Below are 19,495 nucleotides of genomic sequence, written 5' to 3' on the forward strand. Positions count from 1 at the left end.
TTCCCTTGCTGTGATCTGCCCACCATCTACTTTCTATAGGGCTTGACCTGGACTATGTGGGATCCTCCCCTATATACAGACCTGCCCTTCAGCTTAGAATCAATCTTCTCATACTTCTTCTTTGGAAAAGAAAGACACCCCACACCTACTTTATATAACTGGACAAAAATTACAACCTTTATTTACACAAGAGGCTAGAAAAGCACTAGTATTTGGTCCACTACAAGTATTTTACTAGCAAAGATTCACAGCTTACACTTGTTTGTGCAGCACTGTTGTGCATCTCACAATTTGTAAGGCACAAGATTTCACTTATTGTAAATAAAATGCTATCCCTCAAGTTTGTATAGAAAGACATGATTGTCCATTGGGAGGGCAATTTACAATAGGCATGTATCTGGGTAAAAGGGCTGTCTGAAAACTGCCCACCCCTGCATGGGTAAAAGTACATGCAGGGATCCACAGCATGTGTACTTTTACCTGCAGAAAACAGGTGGAATAAGAGGCAGAGTTAGGTCAGAGGAGGCAACAATGCATGCAGAAAAAACAAGTGCAGATCTCTGTAGGGCGAACCAATCCTGGCAGAAAAATCATCCGGCAGATCCTTGCATGTAAATAAAGGAACACTTTTTGTCATTTAAACTTTCTGGGTACATGATAAGAATACTTGGCATGTGCTTTACACCTGCTATTTTCCATGGACTTGGTAAAGCTGAAAAAATTAGTTCCTGCCTTGTACAGGCTTGCTGTCATGCAAATCCCCCAGAGCTAACTGGCCCAGTCAGCAGCTGCAATTTCCTTCCCACTCTGAGTGACAGCAGAAAGGCCACCAGATTGCCAGCACAACAGCCCTGAGAGACAGTGAAAGCCTCCTCCCATGTCACAGTACCCCCCCCCCCCCCTCAAGCCCCTCCAGTTTGATGCAGCAGGAAGCCTCAACCTCTCCAACCCCCCACCCCTCTGGAATGAAGGCTTATCATTCTGGAGGGTCCGGCTGTTCATGAGCCCGAAGGGCATCAGAACTCTCCTGCCTGCACTACTGCAGGGTACTGAATGTTAATGCCAGAGCTGCTTCTCCACTATCACATGATAGAGAGTATGCAAGTCAATTTACCTTGAGCCTAGTAAAGTCTCATTTTCATATGATGTTCCCTCATTTTCATGTGAGGGTATGCTAATTTCTTTTTATTTGTTTATTGATAATTTAAAATTACATCAGCAAGAATATCTTCCTTAAATGTTGACAAACACATTGTAACAAAATATATCAAGAATCAAAATAAGAGAAAAATATAAAACATTATATGACAGCATTAAATTAGACTTCAAATAAGTAAGGGGGAAGAAGTCAGAAACCATAGGAGAATTAACAATGCATTCCTAACCTGGAAATGCTGAACAGTCCAATACAATAAACTTAGATTCCTCTGTAACTCTTAAGTTGATCCATGAAAATATATTTCACATATACAATATTTAACTATAAATTTACAGAGGAAATGAAGAAAAAACATTGTTCCAAGAGGCTGCATCTCCTGGCTCATAACTAAGAACAATCTCTTCCATTTTGAATTGCCTTAGCTAGGTCTGGCAAAATTCTGATATTTTGATACCACCCCCCCCCCCCCCCCCAAAAAAAAAAAAGTTGAGCTTTCTGCAATTCCAAATGCATGATCAGAACATGCAAATTTCAGTGTGATCTTGATAACACGTTGGAAGACAGGTATACTTTCACAATGCAAGTCTTTTAGCTGTATTAAAGAGGCGTTTCAGGATGTGATTGGAAACTACATATGTAAATTTAAATTTAAAAAATGTACACACATGGTAAGAATGCCACTAGTATGCGTATGTGGTGTCATCTTTCAGCACCACTTAAAGGTAGATGTATATTTTTAACCATATGAGCCAATCTTCAAACACAAGGTACATGGGTACCTTGTGTTTGAAAATCATCTGAGCTTATGTGAACTGAAAAGTATATTCATACGTTTGAAGTAAATTTCCCTATAAACATTTGCCATAAATTAAAAAAAAATTGTACCTTAAATAAAGCATGATGTAAGAAGCATATAGACCCTCCTATCTACCTCAACCTGTATCCCCTTCCTGATTTTTCTTTTCTCTGAATATGCTGTAATAACTAACACACAATCACCAAAACTGTCAACCATTGTGATAGAAATCTTTTGTGATGATGTTTAACTCTTTTCTAATTACTGTAAACTGTTCTGATGGCAAAACCGAATGACGGTATGCAAAACACAATAAATAAATAAATATATAAATATCACTTTTTCATTCACTAAGGCATGCATGTGTCTTATTTTACTCACATTTATGGCACACCGTGGATATTTACTAGTTTCCTTTGATAAATCTAATTATCTAATAAAGGCAGTGTTTCTTTTTAAATATTTTAGCACAAATGGCATAACATTTGCCAGCATTGATATCTAAGCAAAACTACCCATTGATTTTTACTTTATAGCTTTCTAAATCTATTACTAAAATAAAACCTACTTGAAAATGCTTCGTCATTAATGTCTTTCGATCATCTTCAATTTGTCGGAATTTGGCTTTCAGCCCTTTCATTTGAGTTTCCATTTTTAAAACATATTGGAAATCCCTCTGTGTCCGTAGGTTTAGAACTTCAATTGATTGCGACATATTCTGAACCTGTGGAGAAAGAACAGTGGCTGCAGCATTTTCATGTCAACTTGTACTTAAAAGTCAGGCAGGATGTTATCATCCCTCTCTGTTAATGTTTCCCTCTAATGAGAAGTTGAGTTTTCTAACTTAACAAATGCTTAACATTATACACAGCTATGATTTCTAGTAGGATGTGTATATTTTTGGAAAGTAGCAGAGCAAATCCGATTTTAGGTTAGATATACTGCAATATTAGAAGCATTTCACATTAACACTAAATTGCTGTCTGACAAAATGTTTAGTACCTACTATAATTGTATTTCATGTAACTCTTATCGCCTACTTAACTTGCTAACAGGCCAATTCAGAAAAACGCGCGGGAAAGCTGGCAAACGCCCGCTCTCCCGGCGTGCTCACAGGCCACTCTCCTGGGCGCGTGATTCAGGAGGGTGGCCTATGCAAATGAGGGCCCGGGGTAAAAAGAGGCGCTAGGGACACTAACACATCCCTAGCTCCTCTTTTTTGATGGAAGCGGCGGCTGTCAGCGAGTTTGACAGCCGATGCTCAATTTTGCCAGCGTCAGTTCTCAAACCCGCTGACAGCCACGGGTTCAGAAACCGGATGCCGGCAAAATTGAGCGTCCGGTTTTCAACCCATAAGCCGCGGGGCCGATTTAAAAATGTTTTTTTTAAATTATTTTAAACTTTTAGGACCTCCGACTTAATATCGCCATGCACTTCCCCGGCGCTGGCAGAAATTAACGCCTACCTTTGGGTAGGCACTAATTTCTGAAAGTAAAATGTGTGGCTTGGCTGCACATTTTACTTTCTGTATCACGTGGGAATAACTAATAAGGCCATCAACATGCATTTGCATGTTGCGGGCGCTATTAGTTTCAGGGGGGTTGGTCGCACGTTTTCGACGCGCTATTACCCCTTACTGAATAAGGGTAGAGTTATCCAACTTACAGACCGATACAGTACAGTGCGCTCCAGTGGAGCGCACTGTACTGTATCGGTCTGTAAGTTGGATAATGTGTTTTATATGGTCTTGCACATCGGTATAAGAGATTTGTGACGTTTCTTTCCCACTTTCTGTGTTATCTTCTGAAAGGAATGCATATGCACCCATTTATTGTACACAAGTTGGTTTTGATGTATAATTGAGGGGCCTATTTTATAATAATGCAATAACACGCTAATTCTCATGAATGCACATTATTAGTAAATAGCCCCATTTATCTCAGTGGGGGCTATTTACTAACAACACAGATTAACATGTGACAATGCACGTCTACATGCATTTCTGTGTCTTCTTAAATAGGCCCCTAAATGCATTGTCCTTGATTATTTCTTGAATAAAACAAAAATAAAATAGAAAACCTCATGGGCCCCTTATTCAAGTCTTTTGACAATTCAACATACCAAATGGGAAAACACAGAAGAACAGTAAATTAAACCCAATTAGCACATATGAGTGTCCCTAATTTTATGAGTTTAGGGGCATTTCTTACATTTCCTGCATCTGAATTTTAAAATATTTTTGTTCAGTTTATATTAGAGTCTAACTTTAAGAAGTTTGTATGAATGCCAGACTTAGATACCAGTGCTCTTTCCATTGTTAAACAAACATTACTCAAAGTGTTTGTGCAGATCCTGTTGACCTTGTTGAATGGACAGCATATGGTCCTTCTAAATATGCGTCTCCCTGCTGCAGCTGCCACTCTAGTAAAATTTATCGCTCTGTCCTTAGCTTATGCATTTTGCTTAATGTGGATAAAATTTTGCAAAACTCGGTACTTTTTTGAAGGACTGAAAGTAATTTTGAATCTAAAGAACAGAGTAACCTATTCTTCAATGCTAAGAAGCTTAATCAACTGAGGTAACACAAATTGCAGCTGTGCAAGTAATCTGACATAGCACAGCACATTTCTGAAGAGTCGGGTGTTTTCATGCAAACTTTTGTCCATTACAGGATGTTAACCATAATCAATAATATGTACTACTATTGCGCCGTGTATGATCCTACTGATGCATTTTGATGAAACCTTGATTTAGATGGGCTGTCATATATTTATGTTTTGGGGCACATGCTGGTTTTAACTAGCGTAGTCACTGATTTTGATATTCAGGTGAGTGTTGAAGAAGTTGGGCTTTACTTTCAGACATACTTAGCTAATATTTTCAGACTGTACTGGTTTATTATAAAGGAGATAGCTGCTTAACCTGATGCTGACAATGTGGCATTCCTCCCCCACACTGGCTCCTTGTAATCTGAATAGGGAAATGGAATGGGAAAAGCCCATCAAGATCAATGGGAAAAGTGGTGTGTGAGTAAAAGAAGCCAGTAAAGATAGGCTGTCCATTTTGTCCTCTGACAGTAAAGACTCACCTGACACCTTCCCACCCTGGTAATTGACATGAGGTGTAGGGAAGAGATGTTTGATTTTGCAGCACCATGAAAAGTCTTGGGCATAGCTACTGTTTCCGTCTTATTGGCAAAATGAGAGGGCTTGGTAGTTGTTCCCTTTCATTCTCTGTCTCAGAACTGTTGATAGTAACTTTATTTCCAGATTGGCTGACTGCTTCACTCCAATGATTCCACTGATTGACATTATTATAGACTAACCAGTGATACAGGCATTGCACCAGAACAGCTCCTGGTCCCAGTTACATGCTGGTTATAAAACACAGAAGTAGATTTTCATGTGCCCATATATACATGTATAGCTGCTTGAAAGTTATCACCTAAGGAGGTACTTTTAAACGGAGTTACCTATGTAAATGTAACATATTATCGTAGAAAATTTAAAAGCCGTTTACGTGCATAAAGTGTACTTACACACACACACACATCATAGGGCCTGTTTTAGAAAGCATTTACATGCTTAAACTGGATTTTACACATGTAAATGCACTTTATACATGTAAGTGGGGTTTTGAAAATTGCTTCAATATATACCATTGAATTGTCCATAGGATTTACCAACATTAAGTGCACTTTACATGTGGAAATGGCTTTTGAAAATTCCTATGATAGTATGTTACATTTACGTGCATAACTTCCATGAAAATTCACCTGTCAATGTACACCTTTGGTTATTCCATGCTCCAAATACAATTTTTAAAGCATACTTCCAACTCTTTGAAGACAAAATCAGGAATAATTAAAGGCAAGATTGTCATAATTGGTAATTACATTATTATTATTTTTTTAAATATCGCATTACTGAATTTTCAATATTAAACATAAAGAACAACTTGACACAAGAAAAACAGAAATATCAAGAAAATATATTAGACCTATAGTCTCAAGAAAACCAGAAAATAATACATTATTTTATAAAATTGTTCTCTTTTTGAAGTGTCTGCCCATGTTCAGTAAAATTATATGCATGAATTGTAAAAAAAAATGCTGTAGTAAGATCTAGTTTGTAAGTGCTTTGTCTAATTTTAGACCCAATTTGGCTTTAAGAGAGAAAAAAATAGAACTATTAGGATAGTAGACCAAAGGCTGCTAATGGATTTTATATTATGAGAATAGATTTGATAAATTAAATATCGGAGGGTTCTAACCATTGTTCTTCAGATTGCTTGTATGAATTTTAAAGTTCATGGAACTTGTTTGCTTAACAATGTCTTTCCCTATATTTCTATTTCCAAAAATATCAGAGCAAATCAATACGTAATACCACACACTATTTATGTGAGTGGGAACCACATCCTATCTTTCACATTATAGCAGTCTTCCTTATTCCACAACTCTTATTTTCTTTTGGTGTAACCCATACTTTGAAATTCATTTGACCAAGGTATAGAATAAACCGGGATAAACTACAAACTTCTCATGATATTCGATAAAAGGATTGCTGCAATATAACTTGGTAACTTGACCAGGAGCCAATGTACTTCGTAAGAGAAAATGTCATTCAGTTAATTAGTTCAATGTGATGTGCCACAAAAGACTATACAGCAATAGGGGCCGATTTTAAATTTTACACGCGTGGGGGTACATTTGTGCGCGCTACCCGGCGCGCACAAGTGTACACCCAATTTTATAACATGCGTGTGCTACCGTTCACATGATATAAAATCCAGGGTCAGTATGTGCAAGGGGGTGAACACTTGTGCACTTTGCATGCGCCGAGCCCAAGGGGAGCCACGATGGCTTTCCCCATTCCCTCCAAGGCTGCTCCGAAACTGGAGCGTCCTTGGACGGAAATTTTTTTTGGTCCCCCCCCCCACAACTTCTGCTCCCTTTCCCTATCTATCCCACCCCCGAGCCCTAACTAAATCCCCCCCCCTACCCATGGCCTGTGCCAGCACACCATCCCCCGGCACAGGCCACTGTGCCAGAGGACTCACCCCTGGACCGCCCCTTTCTCGAAGCCCCGGGACATACGCGCATCCCGGGGCTTGCGCGCAGCACCAAGCCTATGCAAAATAGGCTCGGTGCACATAGGGGTAGGTTTTCTGGTGTTACGCGCTTATATTACGCGTGTAACCCTTTGAAAATCTACCCCCCGATTTTATAACATGTGCACACTTGTGCACCTTGTGTGCTCCGAGCCCAGCCCAAGGGGAGCCTCGATTGCTTTCCCCGTTCCCTCCGAGGCCGCTCCGAAATCGGAGTGGCCTCGGAGGGAACTTTTATACTGCTCCCCCACCCCCACTTTCCCTATCTAACCCAAACCCCAGCCCTAACTAAATCCTCCCCCTACCTTTGTTGCAGAAGTTACACCTGACCGTGGCAGACGTAACTTGCGCGCGCCGGCCGGCTGCTGGCGCACCATCCCCCGGCACAGGCCGCTGTGCTGGGGGACTAGTGACCGCCCTGGGACCGCCCCCGGACTGTCCTTCTCCCCACCAGTGGAACCCTGGCATCCCAGTGATGAATGCACATGGTAGGAAGAATTAGAATAAGATTTATCTTTAAGGTCAATCTCACAAAATCTTTTATGTATTCCAATAATAAGGAGACACGGCTTCAGGAGGCGAATAATCGTACTTTCTCAATCATTGGCCCCAAGCAGTGGAATTTATTACCAGATGATTTAAAGCAAATAACTGATGTGAAGTCTTTTTGAAAAAAATTAAAAGCCCTGTTGTTTGTTGAAACTTTTGGCATTAGCAAGGAATAATTTGTATTTCATCAAGATTTCTTAAGGTGGTAGGTATGAAAATTGTTAGTACAAAAATAAGAGATACTGCTTATAGTAGCTTCTGTATTAATGGGAATTGATATTTTATTATATTTTTATGTTTCTGATATAAATTGTTTTACAGTTCTTATTTTCTCTTCTGTAATCTGCTTAGCATGAACTCATAAGTGGAATATAAATATTTAAAATAAAATTAAGATTATCCTTGGGACAGTAGTGGACCCTGTATTCTGAGCATCAAATGAAGAGGGGTTACATATATCTATATCTAAACCTATACACACATGAGGTGATAAATAAAATGTAAGGAGAAAACTCAATTATTTGCAGGTTATGATATCAAAAATGGGTCTAAAATAATAAGCACAAGAAAAGTGTGGCAAAATGTAGGCTGTTCTATTTTTAATTTAACATATATTTATTTGGAGTATTCAGGATAAACATAGTCCTTAATATAGAATGATGTGAGTAGTTCCTCAACACGGCTGTGTTTCACACAGTGGCTGCGTTAGGAGGAACAGCAGACAATCACATCATCACAACCTGCAAAAAACCTCATTTTTCCCCAGGACCAATACGACTACTAAAGCAGCACCATAGTTTAAGTAGTAAGAAATAATTAGCTTAGTTTTACAAAGATTTCTCACCATATCTAACATGGGAAGAGTGATCTTGAAACTCTGTGGACAGCTGGTAGAATCTGCAGGTCAATTCTCCCATACTGCCCATAGAGGTTCCCTTTGAAAATCTCACGGTGGGTCTGTGTAACGAGGATTCATTTTCTTGCATGATCTGTAGGTGCAAAGTATGCAGGATAAAGAACATGCAAGGCAGAGCCATAGCTGGCCCATGGCCGATATGGATTTTGCCCTAGGCGCCAGCCATGAGTGGCGCCATTAAAATCTGTCGGCTTCCCCTCAAGAGCTCAGCTGCTCTGGGGAGAAGAACTTTTGAACCAGCTTCTGGAGTCCAGTGGGTAGGGGGGGGGGGAATAGGCAGCCCCCAAATCAGGACAAAAAAAAAATCAATGCTGCCCCTTCCCATGTGCAGTCAGAAGCAGAGGGGCCTGCAGAACTCCAAGAAGTAACATCGGCCTCTTACCCCCAGAAGTCAGGAGCACGCCCTGCCAAGCAGCATCAGCCTCCTCCACTACATTTACGAAGTGCCTGAGCCATGAAAACAAAACATTGGTCTCTCACCCTGCCACTGCAGCCTGAAGAAGAACTGCCCTTGGAAATGCTTCAGCTTTCCACCCTGCCTCAGCAGTCAGAATGAGCGAAGCTCACCGAGCAACAAAAGCAGCATCCACAGCCCACCCCTGGAAGTCGGAAGGAGCCAGCACATGAAGTAACATGGCCTCCTTCACCTCCCCCGCATTTAAGAAAAGTGTGGCCCACAGACCGAAACCCCCCCCCCAAAAGCCTCCCACTGCAGTCAGAAGAAGCATTCCTGCAAAGAGAAAGAGAGAATGAAGGAACAAGTGTGTGTGTGTGAGAGAGAGCAAAGGACCATGTATGGGTGTTTGTGACTGAGCATGTGTGAGAGAGAGCGAACGAGCATGTGTGTATGTATGGTTGAGCATGTGTGTATGAGAGAGAGACAGCACAGTAGTGTGTGTGTGTGTGTGAGCATGTGAGAGCAAGCAAATGAGCGTGTGTGTGTGTGTATGCAAGACTGAACATGTGAGAATGAATGAGCATGTTTGCTTTCACACATGCTCAATCATACAAACAAGCATGTGTGTGTATGATTGAGCATGTGTGAGAGAAAAGCATTTGTGTGTATAACTGTGTATGTAAAAGAGTAAATGAGCATGTGTGTGTGCATTTGAGAGAGATTGAGCGAATGTGAATGTATGTATGAATGATTGTACATTTGATAGAGAGTGAGTATATGTGTGTGTGATTGTGTATGTGAGAGAGCGTGTGTGGTTATAAATGAGCATATGAAAGACAGAGCAAAGAGTTTGTGCGTGTATGAACATGTGAGGGTGCACAAGCGGGTGTACATGTGTATGACTGAGCAAGTGAGAGTGAACGAGCATTTGTGTGTATGATTGAGCATTTGAGAGAGCAAATGAGCATGTGTGTATGATCGAGCATGTGAGTTAGTGTGAATGAGCATGTGTGTATTAGAGAGAGGGGAGAAATTTTGGTGAAATAAACAGCTCCCCCCACCACCCCCATTAATCAACGACAATCTTAGAGCATCTGGAAATCAAACGTTCCCAGATATGGAAAGCAAGGGATTTATTAATCCTTGTTATAATTATTGGGTATTATTTAATGTATTTTAAATTATTGGGTATTATTTAATGTATTTTAATTTAATGTATTTTATTGCCATATGGAAAAGTTTTATGAGTTTTTAATTATTGGATGCTATTCTATTTGCCAGCTGTTTTGAAATATTTCCTTTTATTAGTATGGTTTTACTGTTATGATTGATGTTTTATATTTCTTTATTTTATTGTTTGATATTTTATGAGGAATGGCAATGTTTTTGTTTTTCCCTTGTTGCTCTGCATACTGAGTCTGGCTTTTTGCTGTTTCCACTTCAGTATTTGCACATTTATATCTATAATTTATGACTTTTTATTCTGTATTTAGTGAGGTCTGTCTATGTTCCATACATGTGACAGAAGTGTTCTGCTAGCGTGTTTTTTCTGTGTAGGGATCTATAGCAGCTTGGCCTGTTTTGTTTCCAAATAGGAGGTATATTAGTATTTTAGGACCTGATGTAATATTTACAGTGTTGCCTTTTCATAAGTAGGATATTTACTGTTTGAGTACTGGCAGTTAGGGCTGTTTTGATAAGGGAGATTTACAATATTGTAATTGCAATTCAATACATGGTTTTACCAGGGTCAAACCCACACTCAACATGCATTACCATAGGCCTAATACCATATGGGTTCCAAATATCTTTTTTTAATTTTTTTTGCAGGGCTTCTGGTTGGGACTACAGCAGTACTTGTACATATAATTTACAAGCTATAAGTGATTTTTTTTTTAACTCAAAGTCCTTTCTCATGTAAAATCTGCTATTATAAAGGAGCAAGATAGATTGAGAGGGGGCCATGGGAGATTTGGGGAGGTGTAGGATTGGCATAGAGAACTGGAGAGAGAGAAAGGGAGGGGGTGAAATCTAGATGAGTGAATAGAGAGAGGCAGAGATACAAAGAATGAAGAAAAAGGAGAATAAAAGGGAAAGATCTATATTAGACAGAGGCATAGGGAGGTACTAAAGAGACAGGAGAGAAAATGAACAGGAGACACTGTAGTTAGGAGACCAAGAAGAGGAAAGCAGTATAAAGTGATGAGGACCAAGGTGATTAAACAAATAAAAGTCTAGACAGCCAGAGTAGAGAAAAGTATTTTATATTCAATTTAATGGATGGGCTCTGTTGACTTTGGGAGTGTGCAGTTCAGGATATCTTATTTTGCACAATACAGGAGGAAATGTATCTCTTTCTCTTTCTCTGGTGTTGCATGGCATGCAGAATCTGGTTTCTTGGGGTTTCCAATTCAGTATTTGAATGTAGGCTTATGACGCCAGGATCCCTGTATCGGTTCCGATTGAGCTGGAAGCCCATGGGGCAGGAGGAAAACTGCTGGATCAAAATGAAAATGAAAGCTGCATATAAAAGAGTGTCCTGGGTCATTGGATCGTGTGTTATGTTCAGGTTGAGGGGCACCCTTTTTTTACTTGGCCATAGGTGCCAAATAGCCTGGCTACGGCTCTGATGCATGGAGTTTAGAATTAAATCCTTGTGCATGCTTTACCAGGCCCATCCTAAGCCATTCATCAGTGCTACCAATTTTCCCCACATTCTGGGGCATAGGGGGTGGGACATGGCAATTTTCAAATGTTTTTTTTGCTTGAGTAAGCCCATGGAAATCCCTTTCAAAATTCTCTCCCCTCCTCTTAGAAACTTTCTAAAAAGGAATTAAATCTCCTGTTCCTGACTACCTTTACTTTCTGACCTACCTTCAAGTTCCATGTATAATTGTTGTTTTCTCCAAGGTTTTTTTAACTGGCAGTCAGGGTTTCAGAGTTAAAGGTGTCTATTGTGCATTGTTCTACGTAATTGTGGGGAGACCCACTAATGTGTACTCTTCTTTTCCATTCTAGTAGTACACAATGTTTTTGGTGGGAAAGACTTGAGAATTTATTGTTCTGTCTTTGTATTGGACACTTCACATGTGACCCAGACATAGATCAGATGTTAGTATTATGGAATGAAATTAAGGAACGGCTTGATTTAAGCTCTGCAGATGCAGCTGTGAATTGGTGGAATATTGAATTAAGGGGAATTTATAGTAGAACACTAAAGGAGAAATTAGTAAGAAGAAAACAAAATTATGTGGCACCCTGGTTTTCTAAAGAACTAGTAGAATTTAGAAAGACTTTGAGGTGATCTGAAAAAAAAGATGGCTTAAGACAAAAACCATATGGCCCAATTTTAAAAGGGCCACGCACGTAAAAAACGGGGGTTATGCGCTTGGCCGGGCCTTGCGCATGCCGCTTGCATGTTAGAATGGGCCCGGCTACGTGCATAACCCCCGTTAGGCACTGAAGTACCAGGCCCTGCAAAAGGGGCAGGCCAGGGGGTGTGGTCTGGGTGGGGAGGGGTGGAGCGGGGTATGGGCTGGGACAGCACTATTAGCCGCTGTCCCAGGGAAGTGCACGCCAGCAGCCGGCCGGCGTGAAGATTTCTTCTGTTCCCAGGGAGCAGTAAGTATTAAAAAAAAAAAAATAGGGATAGATAGGGGATAGGTTAGTGGTCAGTGAGGAGGGGAAGATGTAGGAAGGGTAGGGTTAGAGATAGGAAAGTTCCAATCCAATTAAGGAGTGGACTGGGAGGAAACTGGGGGAAGTCTGATTACATCACCATGCATATTTTGCTAAAATTCGCTCCCCCCCTGTGTGTGCCAGTCACGAGCTGCCCACACATGCACGCACAGATTTTAAAATCCAGTGCGCATGTGCGAGCGGCCATCAGATTTTATAACATGCGTGCGCTTACATCTGTGTGTTATAAAATTGGTGCTTCCATGCACACGTGCTGGGAATCGCGTGCACATAGATGTGAGTACGGGGTCTTAAAATCAACTCCATAGAAAATAAGGAAAATATTAAAAATAATTATGGAAGAAAAACAGATTATTGGCAAATTAGATTAAATCACTGCAAGAGTTTATTAATAGATCGTTGGAACTGTTTTCTTTGGTTACACCACTGGAAGAAAAAAAATACTACCGGTAGTAGTATTGTACCCAGGGCGTTCGGGTTTGGCTAATTGTTCTATGCTAAAATTTAAAAAATACGTAACCAATAGGGTCATTCATCAAAATGTGTTATGCCATTAATGCATGTGATAGCGCATTAACGCCATAAACCATGCAATAATAATACAATCGAATGGCGCAAATGCAAATGTTTGGAAAAGGCAGGATTAATTAAATGAGAGGCAATATCACACAGTTTTAACCCCTGGCGTTAAGCTGTGCGGTATGCCCAAAACAGCCATAAAGCAATTCATAATAAATTTTGCAAATTGCATTTCAGCCATTTCTGAGTGAGAGAGAGAGAGAAAAAATACCTCTGGAGAGGCCTTCACAGTATTCAACTATTTATGACTATAGGAGGGCCAGCTAATAGCTCAAGGTGAGGTGTTGATGGTGGTTTAGGATTTAGGGGCAAGTTTTTCATGCAGAGTGAGACATAGGAACTGCACAGTACACCTCGGTGAAGATTTGACATCATCACAAAGATGAGATTTCTACTATGTTATCTCGCCCTAGCTTGATGGTACCCTGTTATAGAGTCCAGTTCATATGTCTCACTACTATGAGGACCTTATATGTTCTCTCTCTCTCTTACCTATCTGGGCATTTTGTGAGCTGCAAAATAGAAATATCACAGGTATGAAAACTTTACTGCACCATGTGACACTATCTATGTAATGTGCTATGTTACATGCAGTGTGATAATTCTACAAATTACCCTAAACATGCTCCCTTCTCTTACTGTGGGTGGTATGCATGCGATATTATAGCATTTTGATGAATCTAGGGGCAAGGTACCAATACATGTGTGTTACAACAACCTCTAGAAGGGTAATCGGTGGAATAGTTTTGTGGTAATAAATTCCTCTGCATTAGAAGATATTATTTTACATCTTACAGCCAAAAGCAATTCTTTAGACCCTTGCCCATTTTTATTAATTATTATTAATTAAAAACAAATGTTCATCTTTTTTAAGTCATTCAGTTGCTATATTGAATGTATCTTTGACTCAAAGATCATATCTGATACTTTTAAGGAGGCATTTATTACACCAGTTCAGAAAGATCCTTCGGTATCAGCAGAAGTGTTAAATTATAGACCAATTTCTAATGTTTTGTACGTTAAGTAAGATTTTAGAAAAGTGAGTTTTAAAACAATATGAGGAATTTGTGGCATTTATGATAAACATAATGGGTTTATGATAAACAGTATGGGTTTCAGATGGGCTATGGAATAGAGATTTAGATGGACTCTTTTTTGGACGATGTTCACTGTGTTTTGGAGCATAAGAAATCAGGGATATTAGTCCAATTAGACTAGGAGTGCTTAAACCGGTCCTATGGGCCCCCCCCAGCCAGTTGGGTTTTCAGGATATATCTAATGAATATGAATGAGATTTATTTGCATGCACTAACCTACTGTGTATGCAAATATTTTTCTTGCATATTCATTAGGGATATCCTGAAAACCTGACTGACTGGAGGACCCATAGGACCGGTTTGAACACTCCTGAACTAGACATCGCATCAGCTTTTGATGCTGATGCATCGGTTACAAGAACATGGAAATGGAGAAACTGAATTACAGCGATTTACTTCCTTCTTAGCTAATAGAAAAGAGATGGTCTGTACTAATACAAAAGTGATGGTCTGTACTAATGGAACTTTGGTTTGGTACAGTGTTCTGGTAGGGGTACTGCAATGTTTTGTCTCCAATGTTACTTAATATGTATTTGAGTCCACTTGTTATCCACTTTAGGGTTAACTTACAAATGTTATGCAGATGATGTGCAATTTTTTATTTCAAATATCAAACCTGGAGAATTACCATTGCAGCAATTTCAGCAAGGTATGAAAACAATTCAGGAGTGGTTAATGGAGAATGAATTGCTTTTAAATTGTAGCAGAATGAATATCTTATGCTTAGGGAGTCCTCAGGTTTTGCCATCAATGACTATGAATTTTGAAAATTATATGTTGACAGTGAAAGCAGAGTCCCATAATTTAGGTGTTATGTTGGATTCTGCATTAACATTGAAAGCTCAGGTTAAGAGGGTAACCCAGATAGCATTTTTTAAATTAAAAGTTTTAAGACCATTAAGGAATATGTTATCTATGGAGGACTTTCGAATGATTATCCGGGCACTGGTTCTTAGTTATTTAGATTATTGCAATGCTATTTATGCAGGAATGCCAACAAATCTGGTAAAAGTGCTCCAGTTGATACAAATTGCTGCTGTTAGGGTGATTTTTAATTTACCCTGGCGGGCTGTCTATAAAACCTTATTTGTTAAAGTTACATTGGCTTCCAGTTACATACCAAATTCAGTTTAAGATGTATATTTTTATACATATAAATCAATTATGCAGGATTCAAATGGGTTGGCTGGTAATTTAAATAAATAATTGCTATACTATCTTCCATATAGACAATCCTATATTCCTTATATTAAGGAGCTCTATGTTCGCCTGTTGTTAAGCTACATTTCTATGCTGCTCTTGTGATATCCCCTCCCAGTTCTTTCTCCCTGTTAATATGTACTTTCAAACCTGTTGTTCAAATGTGAACTGGTATGATGTCCCTACTAATACCAATATATAAAAGTCTATAAATAAATATATACCTAATTTTACATGAAGATCATCCTCCCAAGAACTGCTAAGCACACCTTCTGTGCAGGTTTGTCAGCTAACCAGAACAAGAACAAGGGCTTATTCAATCATGGCTCCTATTATGTGGACTAGGTTGCCATTATGGCTACGCCAAGAGCAAGACTACTTACGATTCAGAAAACTGTTAAAAGCTGAATTATTTAAAAAGGCATATAATGGGGAAGAAGACTGAATTCTGAAGACACGTGCTGGAATGCACAAAATGTTTTTATTTTTGATTGTTGTTGATTATAATTGTTATTAATTATGGGGCCGATTTTAAATTTTAAGCGCGTGGGGTACATTTGTGCGCGCTACCCAGCACGCACAAATGTACACCCAATTTTATAACATGCACGCATGTTATAAAATCCGGGGTCAGTGCACGCAAGGGGGTGCACACTTGTGCACCTTTAGCATGCCGAGCCAAGGGGAGCCCTGATGGCTTTCCCCGTTCCCTCCAAGGCCACTCTGAAATTGGAGCGGAGGGAACTTTTTTTTTGCTCCCCCCCACCTTTCCCTCACTTCCCCTATCTAACCTACCCCCCAGCCCTTCCTAAATACCCCCCCTACCTTATCTCACTGAGTTACTCCTGCCGGCTCGCCATCCCCAGGCACAGGCCGCTGTGCCGGAGGATTCGGCCCTGCTCCCGGACCACCACCATGCCCCAGCCCTGTCCCTGGAACGCCCATTTTTGAAAGCCCCAGGACATACGTGCGTCCTGGGACTTGCGCGCGCACAGGGGTAGGTTTTCGGGGGTTACATGCATATCTTACACACGTAACCCTTTGAAAATCTACCCCTATGGGTATTGATTTTATGAATGCTATTTTGAAATCTGCGGTGAACAAAATGGATCTTGCAGAATAAAAGATGTAATAAATAAAAAAAAATAATGTTGAATAAATGTTGCTGTTAAATCTATTTAGTTTTAAGGGATGGTGTGTGTGTGTTTGTGTGTATGTATGTGTGTAACCTCCAGGATGTAGTGGTATGGAGTAGCGTGACTTACTGACTACTATCATATTCCTGACTTTGTGCATTTGACTTACCTTTATGTTTATACTAAATGAAAAACATGAGAGAGAATGAACTTCAAGCTCCCTATGCAAGTTAATAGGATAGAAATGTTTGGTAAATATATGAAGGGTTATCCACAATCTCTTAGAGAAGATGCATGCCTAATTTTATTATAGTCATTTGTTTTTCTTGCTATACAGCATGGCTAATATTTTAACTAAGGAGAACAAACTGCTAAATTGCAATATCCTTAGAAATTCTGTCTTGATTTCTGGTGCCAGTGAGTGGATTGAGGTCTATAAGTACTTAAATAAGAAGGGACTGTCTGCATGTTGACACATAAATGAAAGTCTCATTTCTGTGAAAGAGAGAAATCTGGAGGGAAGAAACAAAAGAGCATGCAGCACTTAGTTGCTCAATCAATTACTCAAATTATCAATGGTCTGAATTACTGAAACATGCTGCAGTGCATTTTGGATAGAAATGGAAGATGAGAAAAGATGTGTGTGTGTGTGTATAATTTAGAAGGATGTATGAATACACAACACTAGGAATGTGCAGAGTCAAATTTGTTTTAGTTCTTTCATTCTTTATGTATGACACAGTGATTTGTTTGGTTTAATTCATGCAAAAAACACATTTTGATTCATTCATTCGTTTACCATTATAGTCAATGGCAGAAGCAATTCAGCCTATTTTGGGACCCCCCAAATTGGACTTTTCTAATCATGTCTAATAAAACTGGTGGGAAGATATCATCAGGAGGGTAAAGACATGCCAATACATCAAGACTATGTCAACATGGCACCAAACGTGGTGCAAAGAGTCCAAGGACCTGAAATGGGGCAAACCAGAACCAGCAATGGCAGAATTATCCAAGTCACCATCAGAGAAGCAAAGCAGCATCACGAGTGTCCAGAATACCTCAATGCAGCAAAAGTGTGTCAAATGGCAACTACAACAGTGGCATGAGTCCCCTCTCCAAAGGCTGCATGAGAGGGGTAAAGTATCATGAAGAGCTCAAGATATCATGAAGGGGGAACAGAGGCAGAAATCCCCCCAAGGGTCAAAGCAACTGAAAAAGTGCCATGAAGACCCCAAAGCATCATAAGAAGCACAAAGCAGCCACCCAGAGTGGCAAGAACGTCCCAAGGCTCCAAATGAGGGGCAAAAGGCACCAAACAAATTGGTAGACAGTCCTAGGCATGAAGAAACTAGAGGAAATCCATGGAGGTAGCTTGATATTTCTCTATAGTATCATTAGATGAAGGAGTTGGTTGTCCAGGCTTGGAGTTTGCTTCACTGGCATCTAAGATGATTCTGACTAGAGCACTAGTGATCTTTTGCCCTAGCTAATAATATCCTGTGACTCAATGAATCCAATAAATGATTCTTCTTCTGAATCCGTTTTTGCAAATACTGCCTCCATTACCTCAGAAGTAGTAATCCTGGATAAGTACAGTTCTGGTTCTGGGTGCTGCATTTTGAAGCTCATGCCTTTTGCAATGGTATAATCCATCAAAGGTTAAATACCAGATGAAACCAATAACTGCAAGAACCATAAGGGAACAGAGTTTGAAAAAATGTTCAAGAAGGCATGAAATCATTAAATATAACTGGGTGGGTAATACTGTTGAAATATTGTGTCAATTGCCTCAGAAGTGGTAACTAATAAAGAGGAATGTGTTGCTGGTTTTGGTTGTTACTCTTCTGCTGATCCAGTCCATGTTCCTGCCCTCTGCTCCAAAATGAGGGGGAGAGGAACAGATGATGTGGCACATGCTCTCCAAATTTCAATTATTTCTGCTTTAAGCTGTCTTCCACTCCTTCAATTCTGAAGCTAAAAAAAGTCTCTCTTCAATTTAGGGGCAGGACTGCTTTTTATTGCTTTTGTAGGCTGGGCTGGCTCTACAGAAAATCCTTTACCCATGCCAAGGCTACCATTCTATCCTCTGCCTTTTCCTCTCAGTGGCATGATTGAATTTTATGTGCCTATTGAGGGTTTGGATATCACAAAACAATTTGATTCTGTACCACCACTCAGAGTACCCTCTACTGTGTGCAGAAATGTCTGTCACACATACACAGATACAATGTATATGTGTGCTGTGCAATACACTACTCATAGACTCCTCTTCTACACACATAAAAAGCTGTTAAAAAGTTAAACAGAACCATCAAGGCTGGCAGCCTGGCAAGACTCTTCTTAGTGTTTATTTGTCAGTGTGCTAATCTCAATGCATTGCACTAGACATTCAGACAGAGACAAAGGCACTTCTTCAGTCTCTACAAATACTCTCTTCTAGTAAACAGAGAAAGTACAGTGCCACAGTGAGTGAGACCACTGCAGCAGAGATTAGAAACAGTCCTTTACCAGTGCTAAAGACAACTTTTTTAAAGGTTTTTTGAACTCTTGGTGAACTTCTGAAAAATAGATCATTCCTCTAACCAACTAATAGAAAGGAAATTTAGATTTTCTTGAACATTCTCAATCCTTTCAGTAGGAGGACATTAGCTTCACCTGATATCAATGGAAGCTATAGGCTTGTTAAAAAGATGCTTCACCATGATTTGTCCTTCATCTCAACTCCATGACAACTTGTTCTGCCTCTACTAGGAGGCTGTGACATCACACAGGCAAGAGTTGGTTGTTAAGTTACATATACCTGTATATTTTCTTAGCACAGCCATTGACTTGGAAACATAAATGAAAGAGAT

The 19,495-nt window shown here is 39.8% G+C and overlaps 1 protein-coding gene and 1 long non-coding RNA gene across 2 annotated transcripts in view; one reads left to right on the plus strand and one right to left on the minus strand.

Moving 5' to 3' along the window:
- LOC115100066 overlaps positions 1-19,495 on the plus strand; it is a 251,836-nt gene that overhangs the window by 111,629 nt on the left and 120,712 nt on the right. The gene's annotated exons all lie outside the window — the stretch shown is intronic.
- Positions 1-19,495, minus strand: part of OLFM3 (olfactomedin 3) — a 109,089-nt gene that overhangs the window by 57,823 nt on the left and 31,771 nt on the right. Inside the window, exon 3 of the mRNA XM_029618235.1 lies at positions 2,524-2,679. Within this exon, the coding sequence (XP_029474095.1) occupies positions 2,524-2,679 (156 nt within the window). The remainder of the gene's footprint in view (positions 1-2,523; positions 2,680-19,495) is intronic.

This window comes from Rhinatrema bivittatum, chromosome 10, assembly GCF_901001135.1.
Source record: "Rhinatrema bivittatum chromosome 10, aRhiBiv1.1, whole genome shotgun sequence".
Taxonomy (NCBI): domain Eukaryota; kingdom Metazoa; phylum Chordata; class Amphibia; order Gymnophiona; family Rhinatrematidae; genus Rhinatrema; species Rhinatrema bivittatum.